We start from the raw sequence: 16,090 nt of genomic DNA on the forward strand, positions 1-16,090 counted from the left end.
CTTGGATTCACAGTGCCCTTGGTATGAGTGAGAAATAATCTTTTTTTCTGTTAAGCCACTGAAAAACTGGGGCTGTTTCTTACTGCAGCATATCCTAGCCCATCCTGAATTGATACAGAAGCCACTGGATGTGGCAGTCAGGGAAAGTCTTGATCTAAATGTCATCTCAGTTAGTTCTGAGGATATGCCTGTAAGTTAGATAGGCTTTATTATCTCCATTTTTCACATAAAGATACTGAAGCTTCAGACAGCAACTTGTTCATGTTCATAACCCTACTGAGTTACAATGCCCAGATTCACATCTGGGCTTGACCCCCTAGACAGGTGATTCAGAATCTTGCCTGGGGACTTTTAAAAACTCTATGTAACATCCACACCTCACCTGGAGTCTGATCTACCTTCCCACCTGGAGAGTCAGCACCATGACTGAGCCACGGTTGTTGATTGGAACCTGTCATGTTGGAATAGAAAGCAGAAGTTGAGAGCATTGCCTTTGAGGCCGAAGGTGCCATTTCTACTGATTGGATATGTCTCTGGGCAAGCCATACTTCCCTTCTCTGTAGAATAAAGACTTTGTTCGGGGTTCTCAGATTCTTTGTGGTAAAGAAGCACTGTGCTCTTCATCTACACCCTCAGGACTCATTGACTCTTAGGGGAGGTGTGCATTGAAAAATGTGTGCCTTAGGAAGAGAGGCAAAAGCAAAGATAGAAATTTGTTATTTTGTCCTTCTAGCCATATTCCCAGAGACACGAGGTTGGGGCAGCAGCCATTTCTCGTGTGTGCTCTTTGCTGCCCAGAAGTAACTGCAATGGCTTTTCACTCTTCTTGCACCCATAATTGTGATGGGAGCAGGATATGGACAGATTGGGTGGGGATTCTGGGAAGAGATGGTATCTGAAATTCCTAATGGGGTTTAGGGGAAGGGGTAAATCTGTTTCCTCTTTTGTCCTCCTGAGTCAGAACCAATTGAGAAACAGATAGAAGGAGAGCAAAATAAAGGGTTTTTTTGGTTGACAGAAGCTGGGCGGAGGGAGTGTTCAGGTGCACAGTTTCAGTGGGCTTTCTAGTACTTCATTGCCAAATTAGACAAACTTACCCACCCACCCAGTGACCCACTCAGCTGGACCTCTGCCAGCCTCCACAGATGCACACAGACTGCCCAATAGCCAAAAGTAATCCCTCTGTGGGCAAGCGGATTAAACAAGAGAAAGCCCAGAGTGGCAAGCCAGTCTGATCAGCTGTGGAGAGAGGTCAAGAGTACCACTCCGGGGAAACATGTCCTTGTATGGAAACAAGGGCCTGCAGAATGGAGTCCCTCCTGCACGCCCTTCCACGTCTGACATGCTATGACTAAGTTTTCCCTCCGTTCATCAAAAATGTACTGCTGATAAATTAGTAGCTTACATTTGCTTAATCCTTCCCTGGCTGCGTGCTTCATGTGTGCTGTCTTTAGTCATCAAAGGGTGGCTTTGTGTTTTTATCCATTAAATCTTTGGCTCCATGCTAAGTTTGCCAACAGAGGTGCTCTGAAGTGCCAACCGCAGTGGTGTTTTTGGTTATGTTCACATCTGGTCCCCTTGGCTTCCCCCCCAGTACCCCCCCGCCCCGCTGCCCTTTTCTACTTCAAACCTTCCTAAGACCGCCAGTTCAATTCATGTAAATGTAACGTATGCAGGGGCCTTATATACCACAGGCTTGCGTTTGACTGAAGTGTTCATCTGGGTCCCAGAAATTTGACCAAAGTATTGGTCACTGAACTTTTGATCACTGTTCATGTGGCCTAAATTATCGGAAGAACATTCTCTCTTCCAGCTCCAGTTCCACACATGCTCTAGCCCATTCTGGGTGAGCAAATACGTTAGTTAACAGGCACTTAGGTAAACTTTTGAAAGTTTATCAACTTTCTTTGGCTGCTGTATAACCTTCTGCAGCCACAGGGGAATCTTTGTGTTATGTTTAACCTCTCAAAAGGCCTTTGTTAAAGCATTGTCTTCACTTGGGGGCCATACAGTTTAAGCACGACATGGAAACTTGGATAAAGTTCAGAGGACTCAGGAAAAATGATTGAAAGCATGGAAAGCAGGCAACCCAAAGAAGAAAAGTCATTGAGGTTGTTCATTCTAAAGAAGGGAAGACTTGGTAGGGGAAGAGGTCTTCTTTAGAGTTGTAAAGGCGATGAAAAATTTCCTTGTGGACCTTGGACGATGAATGCTGTTTCTATCTCTTTGAGAGTCTGGAAAAGAAGGAATAATATATATATAACATATTATACATATATATAAATCATAGGAAAAAATTCCAATTTCCAGTACACCCTTCACTATGAGAGAAGCCTTTCCATATCTTTCTGGCTTGGTTTGATCTCTCCAGCCCTTGCTCCCTCAAGGTATTTCGGCTTTCCGTCTCTTACTGCACCCATCTCAGTTTGCTTTGCAATGTACTGAATGCCCTGAGAAAATGCATCCAGCTTCCAGACACTACTACATCACTGTATATATCGACATCATTGTCAACAATTCATTGGGGGCTGGTGCTGGGATTTTGAACACTCGTGATTTTTACGGTAAGCAAGCATCTAATCCGCTTGCTGAAATATGTTAATAAATTGTGTAAACTGTGTCACTGTACCTTTCAGAATTTAAAATTTTTTCTCCCAAGAGAAAAAGCTCCTCAAAGATAGGGTTGGAGGGCTTCCCTGGTGGCGCAGTGGTTGAGAGTCCACCTGCCGATGCAGGGGACGCGGGTTCGTGCCCCGGTCCGGGAGGATCCCACATGCCGCGGAGTGGCTGGGCCTGTGAGCCATGGCCGCTGAGCCTGCGCGTCCGGAGCCTGGGCTCCGCAACGGGAGAGGGCACAGCAGTGAGAGGTCCGCGTACTGCAAAAAAAAATTTTAAAAAAGATAGGGTTAGAGATTTATTCATACATGTGTACACAGCAGCATCCTCTGAGGTGCCTTGAATAGAGCAAGGATGCTGGAAATATTTACTAAATTGTCAGGTTGAACCGAGGAAGGGGTTTTTGAGTAAAGGCTATGCATTCCCAAGGGAGACTTTTCCAGCCATTCCTTTTGAACCTATGACAGGGAAATGTTTGTGTCAAGTGGTTCTAGTTCAGAACCTTCTTGAAACAAGAGGATGGCTGAAGGAGAACTTCCTGACAGTTTTCAATCTTGGGATTATGAGTAAAACATGGTCACTCTCACTCCTTGGAAGGACCTCTTATAAAATAATTTCAGCCTAGAAATTGTATGAGAGGGAACCAGTGACCAGGTTCCCATCATTTACTAGCCTAACATATATTTCACCAGTTCTTCCCACTCTTGCCCATTAATGGGCAATAACTACAAAAAGGAGCAGGAAGGGCTTCCCTGGTGGCGCAGTGGTTGAGAGTCCGCCTGCCGATGCAGGGGACACGGGTTTGTGCCCCGGTCCGGGAAGATCCCACATGCCGCGGAGCGGCTGGGTCCGTGAGCCATGGCCGCTGAGCCTGCGCATCCGGAGCCTGTGCTCCGCAACGGGAGAGGCCACAACAGTGAGAGGCCACAACAGTGAGAGGCCTGCATACCGCAAAAAAAAAAAAAAAAAAAAAAAAGAGGAGCAGGAAGCCAGAGAACCACATACCAGCTGAGCTCAGCTTCGAAAAAAATCCAGGGTCCCAGTTAACTCAAGAAGCATCATGAAGTATGTAGAGAAGGAGGGTCAGCAGTGAGGAGCTTATGATGATTCACGATGTGATGAAAAGAATAGTTCTTACTCTTTAGGAATGTTGTGTGGATTAATTGGGATAATGTACATAAAGTGTTCAGAACAGTGCTTGGGACATAGTAAATGTTCAATAGCAGTTGTGGTAGGAGTTATTGTTTATTCTTATTATAGTTAGTATTACAGATTATTAATTAACAATCGAATATTATTAATAATCTGTACTGTTAATATATTGACTCTGGTTACAAGTCTGGGCACAAGGAAGAGGTATTTACAGATGCTTGATTTGTTGGTATTGAGAGTATATTGGAGCAGGCACATACACAGAGATTAATAACTGAAGGTTAGTGTGAAAGGAAGATACAGCACCTTTGAGTTAATACTGGTTCTGTGGAAGATTATTCTTGACTCTATGCAAGTACAGTGTTGCCTCACTGCTTCAGGAACATGGCTGTTGTATGAAGAGGGGCTTCTGTGGTGGGTTGTCATGGAATCACAGAGCCAGAAGAAATCTTAGAAACCATTTTAGGTTTTCTGTTTGTTTGGTTTTAATTAAAGCATAATTAACATACAACAGAATGCATGGATCTTAAGTGTTTGGCTTGATGAGCTTTTGATGATTGTATGTACCTAAACCAGACAGAGAACCTTCCATCACCCCCATGAGTTCCCTCACACCCCCTTCCAATCAATTCCTCCCCTCCCCCCAGCAGCCACTTTTGTGAGACCGTGTTAAGAGATGAGGAAAAAAGAGGCCCCGGATACTGAGTTGCTTGCCTCAGGTCACAGCTAGCCAGTCTGAGAACAGACTCTGAAGCCTAGGTTTCCTGATCCCCATGTTAGGAACACACGTGTGGCTTCCCAGATGCCATTTCCATTTTTATTGGGAGCCTTAATGGTCTCACATAGCTTGCTTATAGCTAGGTTGCCTTAAAGTCCTGCATATTCTCCCAGGCTTTGATTATGAAAAATGGTGCTGATTCACAGAACCGGAATGACCTTCATTACCCTGGCTAGTGCCATTCCCGTCCAGAGAGAATTTAACTCGCCTTTTCATTTGAGCGAAGTGGCTTTTTTGGGTATACCTTTGGCTACCCCAAACTATTCTCTAACCTTTGGTTGAATTGATGCACCAGCACAGTACTTGTCATTAGGTGGACAGTTGCAGCCTTTTCAGTTAGATGTTTACCAATAGGCACCTATACTCACTCTCTGTAAGGCAAGGTTATCAATCCAGGGACTTTGGCTAGCGTTCAATGTCAATAATGATATTCTTCCTGTCACTTTATCCTGGCAGAAGTTTTTATGGGTCTCCACCCATTTCTCTTACCCTAAACTGTGGTGAAATGTCATCAGTGCTGGAAACTGTGTTCTATGTCCCAGGCTGGTGGAGAGCAAGACTTATCTCCATAGCTGTGTGGATCTCCTTGGGCAGTGCTGGCCTTGGATGGGTGAAAGGCACTTCAGAAACGTGGAGAGGAATTATTGTTGCAGTCTGCCCTTATTGGGATGTGCCAGAATTTTCAGGTTTTTCAGTATTCAGTATGAATCTAATAAGCACCTATGGTTAGAATTATAATTTGTAAATTTAAATTAGAGAGGCTTTCCATTCTGTTTGAATAAAGGATGTGTTAACCGGTGGAAAAATAGAGTTTCCTTTGATGTTGGTTTCTTTGGGTAGATAAGTTCTCTTGAGGCCTCTGAGTCAGGTTCTAGGAATTCTTTTTCAGCTCCACCTTTGACAGAATAACTGGCAGTGGTCAGATGGTATGGGCTGGGCTCTGGTCTGTTTCCTTAAAAGGTTGATTCAGTTAAATTTGTATTGAAAGTGGATTGGGGGAAATACTGTATCAAAGTGCCTCTGTATTCCTTAACAGCACAACTTTTGATGGCCTTTGTAAAGAACAGCTAGGTTACTTTTCAGTAAAATGGATTGTATTCTTTTGAAAAGCTTTGTCATTTGGTTCGCATGATACATCACTGAGTCTGTATCTTTTTTTTTTTTTTTTTATGCGGGCCTCTCACTGTTGTGCCTCTCCCTTTGCGGAGGACAGGCTCTGGACACTCAGGCTGAGCGGCCATGGCTACGGGCCCAGCCGCTCCGCGGCATGTGGGATCTTCCCGGACCGGGGCTCGAACCCGTGTCCCCTGCATCGGCAGGCTGACTCTCAACAACTGCGCCACCAGGGAAGCCCGAGTCTGTATCTTTTATTGTAGAACATTTCAGAGTGAGATCTTTAGCTTGGTTGCACAGTCCCTTCCTTTCTGAGTTGCAAATTGTCCCTGAATTGGAGAAGATTTTCCCCGTAGTGACATTTGAAAGGCACGTTTCTGAGGGCAGGAAATTGCTTTTTATTTTGGTGGGGGGGGTTGTTTTGTTATTTTGAATCTTGGAGGTTCCCCCTATTTATTCTAAAAGAAGATTTTACTACTTTTACTTAGCTTAGATTGAAAATAGTCTATTCAGCACATTGATAAGTATTTTGACCTGTCATTTTTCACCACTGTGCAGAAACAGACAAGCCAGGAACCAAAATGAACTGCTTTGCTTATAAGCCCATCAGAGCCACTGTCTCCCAGAAGTTGTCTGTGTCTGTGAGAGTTCCTCATCTCCATGGCAAGGGGAATAAACCTGATTTACCAATAAAACGCATCTACTTATTTCATGTTGTTCCCAGGTATGTTGGTGTTTGTGGTCACATGGAATACCCCTGCCGCTTCCAGAACGCTTCTGCCACCACCCAGGAGATAATTCCTCATCGGATCTTCGCTCCAGTGTGCCTGAAGGGTGCCTGCCAAGAGACCCTTCTGCCGCTGATCCCTCCTTGCCTCTCAGCAGCACACTCTGTCCTGGGAACACACCCGTTCTCCAGGCTGGATGTACTCATTGTTCCTGCCAACTTTCCGAGTCTGGGGATGGCCAGGTACGTTGTTCTGTTGTGGCTCTGTGGAAGTTTTTTGACTACTTCTTGCTTTCCCTGAGCTCTGTCAGAGCAATCGTTTGATTAGGTTGGAAGGGCCATCTCACCGCTGCCTTGAGGGACGGTGTGTGTATACTCCACCATGCATGAGCCTTTGGGTGTCATGGGCTCAATTCAGTTGCCTTGAGAGTAAACACTCACATTGTTGCTGGGATTGAGAACACACTGTGCCCCCAGAATGGTGTATGTTGGATTGTGGCTAATCAGGGGCTAGTTAGTTCAGGTGGTGAGAGCATGATGCTAACGAGCCCAACGGTCATAGCTCTGGACAGAGTAACACAACTTGGTTCTAGAGCACAGGCTGCTCGCGTAATCCCGACCAGCTGTCTCATGCATTCTCACCACTGGTCACAAGGGCAACGACTTGAGAGCCCCTGTGTCAGAGAGACTGTGGATGAATCAGTGTAAATCTATCACGGCTGCTAGAAAAACAGCTCAAAGCAGATGGCTCACTAGGGAATGTTGGGGGGGGGGGTCACTTGTCTTGCTACTATTTTTTAATATAATAAATGTATTATTCTTACTGTCATCCCAGTTCAGTTCCTATGGAAAAATCAAGACCTGAAAGTTGAACCTTTTCCTATATGTAATTTATGCCTAAAATTCATTCATTAATGCTGTTGTTCATTCAGTAATAGGTAACTGCGTTTCACTCAGTGTTTTACTTGGTTATGTACTCAGGATTTTCTTGGTTCTATTTGTTTGAAAATCTTAATCATTAACAGTGAATATGCTCGACTAAGGATGGGAAAAATAAGCTCATCAAAACATGTGACTTTAAGTTTTTCCCTATTAGTCAAGGAAATTCCTGCTGCCAATTAATTTCTATGCTTTTGAACAGCTGTCATTCGTGGTGTTTTCCCTGAAAGCTGCACACATTCTTAGTGAAACCCATGAGTAGATAAGAACTGACCAGAACATTTGCTTTTGATCTTTACTATATACGTATACTTTTTAAAAGCTGGCTGGTAGTTTTAATCCTTGAGGAGGTCTGAGAAGGTCATTTAGACTGACGTGTATCCTATATTCATGAACATAATGGGAATGTAAAAACTAGGATCATTATATATATTTGGTTATGTGCCTCATGTAATTGTCTTGGCTGTCTATATATAGAATTTGTCTTAACAAGGGGTCTTCTTTGGTCCCTTTGAAGAGACTGCTGGACTTAATTTGAGTGGAATTACTGGCAAAGGAAGGGTCGTTTGTTAAATGTGTCTGATTTGTACACCGTTTTGAGGGACCGTGTTTATTTGGGAGTTTTTAGCACTTTATGAGAGTTGCAGTTTTTCAGGGCATGTTTGCTAACAGTTCCATGTTCTGACCTGAGGGAACCAGAGGCATAGTATTTTTCATACAGAGAAACTTATTTATTTTCTATAGCTCCTTTCTGGTATCAGTCTGCCAAAACCAGAATTTGCTGACCTGTAGGCCAATCTATAAAGCTTTTCTTTTTAAGTTTGTGTGCCCAAGCTGTGTGTTTGCTTCTTTTTGAGATATTTAAATTGATTTAAACATGCCTAAATCTGTTTTTTTAACGTAGTAAACCTAAGTACCCTACGGCCAAATGGTACTGGGCACAAATGTCAAAAACTGTGATGGTGATAATAACTTAGCAGGAACAAGACTGCTTTTATGCTTAAAAACAGGAGAACCGTACATTTAAAAATTTGTGGTTGGTTGTCAAATACCATTTTTTTTCCTTCTTTTTAGACTGTAGAAATAGTCTGCCCTGGTCTAGATGTTTTCCTGGGCTTAGTTACCTCTCCCTGTATTTGAACAGTGGAGGGGGGATTGTGGTATCTTCCACTGCCAGCTGGGGGTACGGAGGCACTGTTTTTCCTAACTCTGACCTAAATTGATTCCACTTGCTTGGCTTGACTCTCTCGGGATCCCCACACCTTGAGCCACATGCAACTGAGTGAGGTTTATGACTCAGCTGGCTCCTGGGGCCCTGTTGCCTTATTTATGGTCAAATCTTTGCTTGGGGCTCTATAAAGCAAACTGAAACAAAAATGACAGCCTTGTAGGTCAATTCTGTACCCTAAAGAGGAGTAGAGAAACCCCAAGTCTAGTAGGAGCCACTCAAGAAGACGTCTAAGAGAAAAACAAATACCGTATGCTAACACATATATATGGAATCTTAAAAAAAAAAAAAAATGGTACTGATGAACCTAGTGGCAGGGCAGGAATAAAGACATAGACATAGAGAATGGACTTGAGGACACGGGCTGGGGAGGGGAAAGCTGGGGCGAAGTGAGAGTAGTATCGACATATATACACTACCGAATGTGAAATAGTTAGCTAGTGGGAAGCAGCCGCATAGCACAGGGAGATCAGCTCGGTGCTCTGTGACCACCTAGAGGGGTGGGATAGGGAGGGTGGGAGGGAGGCTCAAGAGGGAGGGGATATGGGGACATGTGTATGCATATGGCTGATTCACTTTGGTGTACAACAGAAACTAACACAGTATTGTGAAGCAGTTATACTCCAATAAAGATCTATTAAAAAAAAAAGACATCTACTCTGAAATTTGCCATTGTTCTATTAGTTGTAATGCACTGGAGATCAAAGGATTCCTTGGTAAATTAAATGCTTCTTTCCTGAGTCCACATTTTATAAACATCTATGTAAGATCGTAAATTCCATACCTCTGGATTTCTTTAGTGACTAGGTCTTAATCATAATGAATAACATTTTACATAAACTTAGTATTCTTTTTTAGTAGATGACATTAAGCAGTCCCACATGAACTAAAATGGGTGAATTGTTAATAAAAGTTTTAAAAACTTTGGGGATAATATCCATAATGATTTCACTGTATTTTACATATTACATATCATAGTTCACATGAATAACCTTAAAACTCTCCGCTCTGAGTCTGTTTTTGAGCCTGATTCTGATATTTCAGTAAAGCAAGAAAAAAACATTTGTACAATTTGAATGTATGATAATGACAAATCAATTTATAACAAAGTAAATAATAAAACAACAACTGTTTAGAACTTGGAGTGTTTTTCACTCCAAATAGCAGTAAGTAGAACATTTATCAATACTGCACTTCATGATTTTTGTCACCTTTTAATATACTAGGAACTGTTACTTATCAACCCCTCCAGGGGAGAGATACTTTCATTCTATTCTGATTTTAAGAAAAATGACTAGTTTGCCTCTAAGGCACTATTCACAGTTGCATTCCCATCCTTTTCTCATTTTGTAAATGTGGGCTTTCTGTTTTTGTTTCATGTTACGTTTGCCTTCTATAAAGGCTGAATCTGCCGTATGAGGAGCTGTGGAGTGTACATTTCTTGGATTGAGTAACATGTTATCTAAACAAAGATAAGAATGCATTTTAAATGAGTCTCTAATGTATAGAACAACTCTCTTCATGTTGGTGTAATTAGCATTCTGTCATTTTCATTGTGTCCTCTTATTTTCTCAAATGTCTCAGCCAGGCATTGACTAGTAAGCCTAATTTCCTAGGTATTGCAAAATTCATGAAAGGAGTTCGTCATCCTCCTTACACCCTTTGTTATAATAATAATAATGTTAATGGAATAATATCCTGGAATCAGATTTATGACAGTTGTCTCAAAATTAACACCTCAGTCTTACCTCTGTGTATGTTTGTAATAGGTGCTTTGCTCCACCATTTGTCTTTCAGCGGTTCACAATTACATGTCACGGGGTGTAATTAGGTTGGCAGAACTACCTTGCTGACATCGAAATACGTTCTTGTTTTTTTTCCTCCTCTATTTGAATTGGAAGAATCTTCTGCAAATCATTTCAGAGTGGTTTTATGTATAGAGCATTGAATAAAAAAGCCATGTCCTCTATGGCCGTGCTTCCCCCCTCTACCATTCACATGTAGTTTCACCCCAGTCCTTCTTGGAAAACTGGGGACAAAAAAAAAAAAAGGTAGCAGTGTGGTTGATGATAGGTGACCAGTTCTGCTTTGATCTTTTTCCCTCTGGTTCTGTACCAGATTGTCTCGTTCATCAGTTCATTTGTTTGTTTATTTATTCATTTATTCATTCTTAAAGTTCTATTAAGCGCATACTGTGTGCCAGGTAGGATTTAAGATGCTGAGTCTACAAGGGTGAACAAGGTGGATGAAATCTCTGTCATTACGGAACTTACATTCCAGTCAGGGGAGAAAATAGTATACATGAAAACAAACAACTGAGATGTGTGCTATGAAGAAAATATAGCCACATTAAGTGACAGAGTAACTGGGGACCAGTAGCATCGTTAGGGTGAAGAGGCAAAGGCTTCTTTAAAGAGTGACTTTTGCAGTGAGACTGAAGAGCAGGAAGGAGCCAGTCTTGTGGTAATCTGGTGGGAAAGCAACTCAGGCTGAGGGAAGTTCAAGTCCAAAGGCCCCAAGGGAACCGTTGTAATGGGCTGGAGGGGCAGAAAGAAGGCCAGCATGACTAGAGGGCAATGAGCTTTTAGAATGGCTTTCCTTAGACTCATTTTGGGCACCAGGAAATGCCATGGTCCTGCAGGGCTTGGGTCACCTGAGCCACCCGTACACCCATTTGAGGAAAGTGAGGGAGAGCCACTAAGAAAGGGCAGAGGTTGAGCAGAGATTGATGGTTCCATGCAGTCCTGTGTATATGGAGAGAGTAGTCAGAGAGGTCAAATTGTTTCTCGGCTTTCTGGGGACCATAGCATCTTGTGACTGACTGACTGGAGCCTGACTTGGCTTAGCATCTACTGTGCTTGAGCAGAATTCTCCATTGAGGGGGCATCAGAGCACTTGGTACCCAGACTGGCAACTCTCCCCAGTGGCTGCTGGTTGATTCCTTGCAAGTTTTTTTTTTAAGACAACAGGTCACAAGGAGGGAGGCATTATTTATATGTTTGCTCAGCCTAATTTTTAAGGTTTTTAAAGACTGAGCAAAAATAGGACTGATGGATAAAGAACATAGAGAAATAATTATCAATTACTGAAACATCTTCAGTGCACTTCACAGTGGAGCAAAACTATAAAGCTCCCAATTACACATGACTTGTTCTTAAAAGATTGGATTGTGCAATAAAAGGCTTCTGAATGCTTGTAAGAGTTGCTGACTGTTGCATGCCCAATTTTCTTAAGTGCCTCAATTTGCAAATAAGCGGTGTGCGCATACATGCCCAAGAATGAATGTAACGAGCTCTCCTTCCACCTCCTCCTCCTGGGGTTAGACAGGGTATTGCCCCGTTTATTCTTATCTCCCAGCCAGTGTGTAATAGAATAAGCAAAACATAACGTGCTGGTACAAAGGGCCTGTTGTTTTCAGCCTTCTAATTGTGCTCCTTTCTGTTGGGGAAGGAAGCGGTTGTAAATTTTTGTCATTATCTTAAGTAGCAAGGTTTCACAGTTTTGGGAATTTTTCTTTACTTGTTCTTTGTTAGCTTCTACTTGAAGTTTTGGCTCCCCTAAACCAAAAACTGCTATACATTTCGACAATCCTCTTGTAAATTTCAGGGGCTGTGACCCCTTGATTTCAAGGCAGGATGCAACCATAGGGATTCTTTCCTTGGGGAAACTGATTTTGAGCCAGAAATTAGTGTACCTTTCGGTTCACCAAGGTTGCCAGCTCCTCTGCTCTCTCTGATGTGCTGTGGATTTCGGGGTCTATGTGTGGGTTTAAGTTCTTTGTTATTGTTGCTGTTTGTTTCCCAGACTTCAATAAATTCTTCTTTCTGCATGGATTGTTTTAAAAAGTATTTTGAAGGAGCACTTCTTTCCCTGTTTTCCTCTATAACTCTTTTCTGTTTTTACAAACAGGAGGTGTGAATGATAGAAAGCAGCTCATCCCTTCTTTTTTTCCTGTAAAATTTTAATCCTTTGTTTACTGGCACCCCTGCCATTGCTGGAGCAATGAGCAAATAGGATACGTTGTGAGTAGCAAGGTCCACAGGTCCACACGAGGGGCCTCAGGCCCCCTCAGATGCTTCCCCTTTGTTGCTTTCTTTGTGTTTATTTCTCCACTCTGTTTTCTATTTTTCTTCTTAAGAAAATTACCTGACTTTATTTTCCTCCTATCTTATAGAGAAGGGCTTTCCCCCTCTAATGTGCTCTGGTTCTTTCATTTTTCTCTCTTGAAATATAAACAGGTATTCATAAGGCGATGTTCTTCTGGGACTCTGGAAGCCCTTGACTGTGATTATTTGGTTAGTTTTGACAATATCAGTCTGTAGTGATTGAGACAGGAGTGAAGAGGTGTGCGTATGCTACATTCCTTACAGCGCAGGTACAGGAGAATATATGATGTCCCCAGGTCACTTAGAGCTGGGAAGTCAGAGACAGAAGTAAAAGGGCCTCATCCTGGGATGGCTGCCAGAGCCTGGGGTTCAGACTTAGGCAAGACTTATCTGTAACCCTCTCTGGGGTATATATATTTGCTTCAAGGTCCCCCTGTAGAATCATAGTGTCATGGAGTCTAGTTGAAGATCAGTGTTCACTATGGGCTCGCTTTGAAGCAACCATAGAATCTGGGTACTGGGCAAATTCCTGGATCACATGAGTATGTTGGGGCCAGATTCTCTGTATAGAGGAACAGCAGGCAGAGTGAACTCACAGCTTTTGGCTTAGCCAGAATCTTCTTCTTGCCATCAAACAGCTGTGCTGCTTGTCAGATCCCGAAGTAGCATTTTATCACCATTTTACTACGATTCCTCCCCCTCTGAAAGATTACGCTTAAGTGTTTTGTCTTCTTTGAACTGTTCTCCACACACATAGACTGAACAGTCCTACCTTCAGAGGACACTGCTGGGGCCATTCTTCAAGAGAAGTTGTCAGGCCTTTGAAAGGCCTTCCTGAAGCAATCATCCATCTACCTACATTTGTAATCTTCTCTCTCTATTGATGTCATCATAGGCCCCTAATCTTTTCCAGCCCTCGAGCCTGAGATGGCCAGTTGGCCCTACTTTTCCATCTTTCCATTGCAAAGAAAAGCCTTGTATTTTTTTCTCCTCTCAGTTATTTCTCTACAGAAGCACCATTACTGAATAGAACATACATTCCTTGGGTGAAAAAGTACCATGGAATTGAATGTGCAAAGTTGTCTGAGTTGGAATATTACCAATCTTGTGCGTTCTCACTCCTTGAAGCACTTCACAGAGTGAGAGAATGCTCCTGGCTTCTGGACTGTGTTGTGTGTGCATGTGGCCATGGAGCGGTGTATGTATTTCTCTTAGGGCTAGACTCCTTTTAGGGAAAACACCAACTCCGGAAACAAGCAAGGCACAATCTATGAATAGCTCTGCTCAAGGGAACATTGCCTCTGTTGTATGATAGCCATTGTGCATCTGGAACCCACCACCGTCTGAGCCCCAGAAGCCTGTTTGCATAAAGTGGGTAAGAGATTGCCTTGTCACTTTACCCACCCCTAGAATGTAACTGGAAGAGTATCCCAGCTACTTTTCTTAAAAAGAAGCATTAACTTTAAAAGGCCAAAGATGTGAGGAAACACTCCTTTAAAAGTGTGTTACTTTTTAAAAAATTGATTAACTTGTGGGATTTGTGGGTACACTGAAAAGGTCCACTCTGATTTAACCCCAGAGTGGAGCTTGAAGAAGCTTAAAATAGAAATATTATATTTCTTGGTTAACTAACCATGCTGTTTATCGAGGTGCCTCCTCAGAGAGTCTAGACATTGTTCTGGAAAGACAGAATGCCAAATCTGCCCTTTATGTTCCCAGTCAGCTTGCTGAAAATTATCACGTCCCCTTTTCACCATTAAAATGGAAATCTTGGAATTCCATTTCATGAGAGTGTGGATGACACTCGGGCTCCCCGGCCAAAACTTAGGTTGGCCAAGGAAGTCGGGGTGCTCTTGTGAGCCTGGAGACGCACCACAAGGCCTGTTCCTTAGAGGCCCGCTTGCTGAGAGATGCGGACTATGGTCGGCGGATCCTAGCTTCTGAGTTAGTCTCCCCTAAGAGGAGACCCCGAGAACATACTCTGAGAATGAGTCCGCTGCAGTTTCTAGCTTTTATCATACATGTGCAATTCGGCAGTTGGAGAGGATGGATGGGCAAAGCCAAGGATTCGTTCAGTAAACTCGTATCAATGGACAGGTGTGCTGAATGCTGATGATTCTCTGGCTCCAAGGAAATATGAAATCTTTAGCCTAAATCAGGATTTCCTACCTAGGTTCCAAGAAGACTGGTCTTGTGGAATGTTTATAATGTGGGAAAAGGAACTGTGGGTTAATTAGTTAACCCGCAAAGTTAAAAGGGAGTCTTTACTGGAGGGCTTCTAAGAAAGCCTTTAATATCCTTATTATCCTGATTGAATATCCTGTCATATATGTGCCTCTCAAAGACAGGGCCATAATATGCAGGATTCCCCCAAATCGTATGCCCAGGGATCCCCCTTTACCATGCTCATTTTCCTCTATAACTCTTTTCTGTTTTTACAAACAGGTGGGTGTGAATCCTAGAAAGCAGCTCATACCTTCTTTTTTTCCTGTAAAATTTTAATCCTTTGTTGTGGCTGCTGGGCCGTTGTGGTCTCAAGAAAACCACCTCCTCAAAACACACTTTAGGCAGTGATTCTTGGGGAAGAAATATCTTGGAGCCCATTGCATAGCTGGCTGCGGAATCCAGCTTTCATGCTGTCGGTAGCAGTTGCGGACCTGCCATGTGTCAGGCACTGCTCAAAGGCCTTGCTTTACAGCAGTGAAGAAGATGGGGTCACCATTTAGTGCAGGAGGTCCCACACTTTTCTGACTACGTATCAATTTTTGAACAATCACCCCTTCCACATATTTATATTTATTTATTAGTTGTATACATTTAGTACGGTGTTAATATATTAGGTATATTATAAAATACACACAAAAATGGAAACTTAAAAGTTTCCATAAGAAGAAAACAATTATGAAAGGAAGTTCTAACATTTCTCCCAGCACATCATTGGGTTGGCTAGTGCCGTAGTGTCTCTGCAGCTACCTGGGTCCCACCACAGAGACTCTGATTCAGTGGGTTTGAGGTGCCGTCTTGGCATCTGGTATGTTAACACTTCTGCCCAGGTGATTCTGCTGCAGGTGTTATTTTGTGGGGACTGTGAGGGCGTCTCTGGACAGGGACGTGTCTCTTGGGTAGTTTTCACAGACTCTACACCCTGCCGTCTTCTCTCAGGAGAGCATGTTAGACTGAGGAAAGAGGATGGTGGGGAAGCTCCTTGGTGATGCTGTCTGCTTGTCTGTTATTCATAAGGAATGTGTTCCCCAGGAGCTGGGCCCAGTGACAGGCCAGAATCCCTGGCAAGTCACTGGGCCTCCCTGGCCCAGTTTTCTTCTCTGGAAAAGTAAGAGGCTGATTTAGAATCGCCTGCAGAGTGTCTTAGAGCCTTAACATTCTTTGATTTGATTAGGTTTGAGTTTTATTTTGAACACGAGTGGGGGTGA

At 43.0% G+C, this 16,090-nt stretch overlaps 1 protein-coding gene across 9 annotated transcripts in view; it reads left to right on the top strand.

Moving 5' to 3' along the window:
- The window catches only part of AOPEP (aminopeptidase O (putative)), a 361,551-nt gene that overhangs the window by 88,221 nt on the left and 257,240 nt on the right, over positions 1–16,090 (top strand). For all 9 annotated transcript variants that reach the window (XR_010945107.1, XR_010945108.1, XM_067744804.1 and 6 more), the window contains one exon: positions 6,384–6,629. Coding sequence is in view for 7 of the 9 variants with exons in the window: in XM_067744804.1 (XP_067600905.1) it covers positions 6,384–6,629 (246 nt within the window). In the remaining 2 variants the exon portion in view is untranslated. The remainder of the gene's footprint in view (positions 1–6,383; positions 6,630–16,090) is intronic.

Source organism: Pseudorca crassidens, chromosome 7 (genome assembly GCF_039906515.1).
Source record: "Pseudorca crassidens isolate mPseCra1 chromosome 7, mPseCra1.hap1, whole genome shotgun sequence".
In the NCBI taxonomy this organism is placed as follows: domain Eukaryota; kingdom Metazoa; phylum Chordata; class Mammalia; order Artiodactyla; family Delphinidae; genus Pseudorca; species Pseudorca crassidens.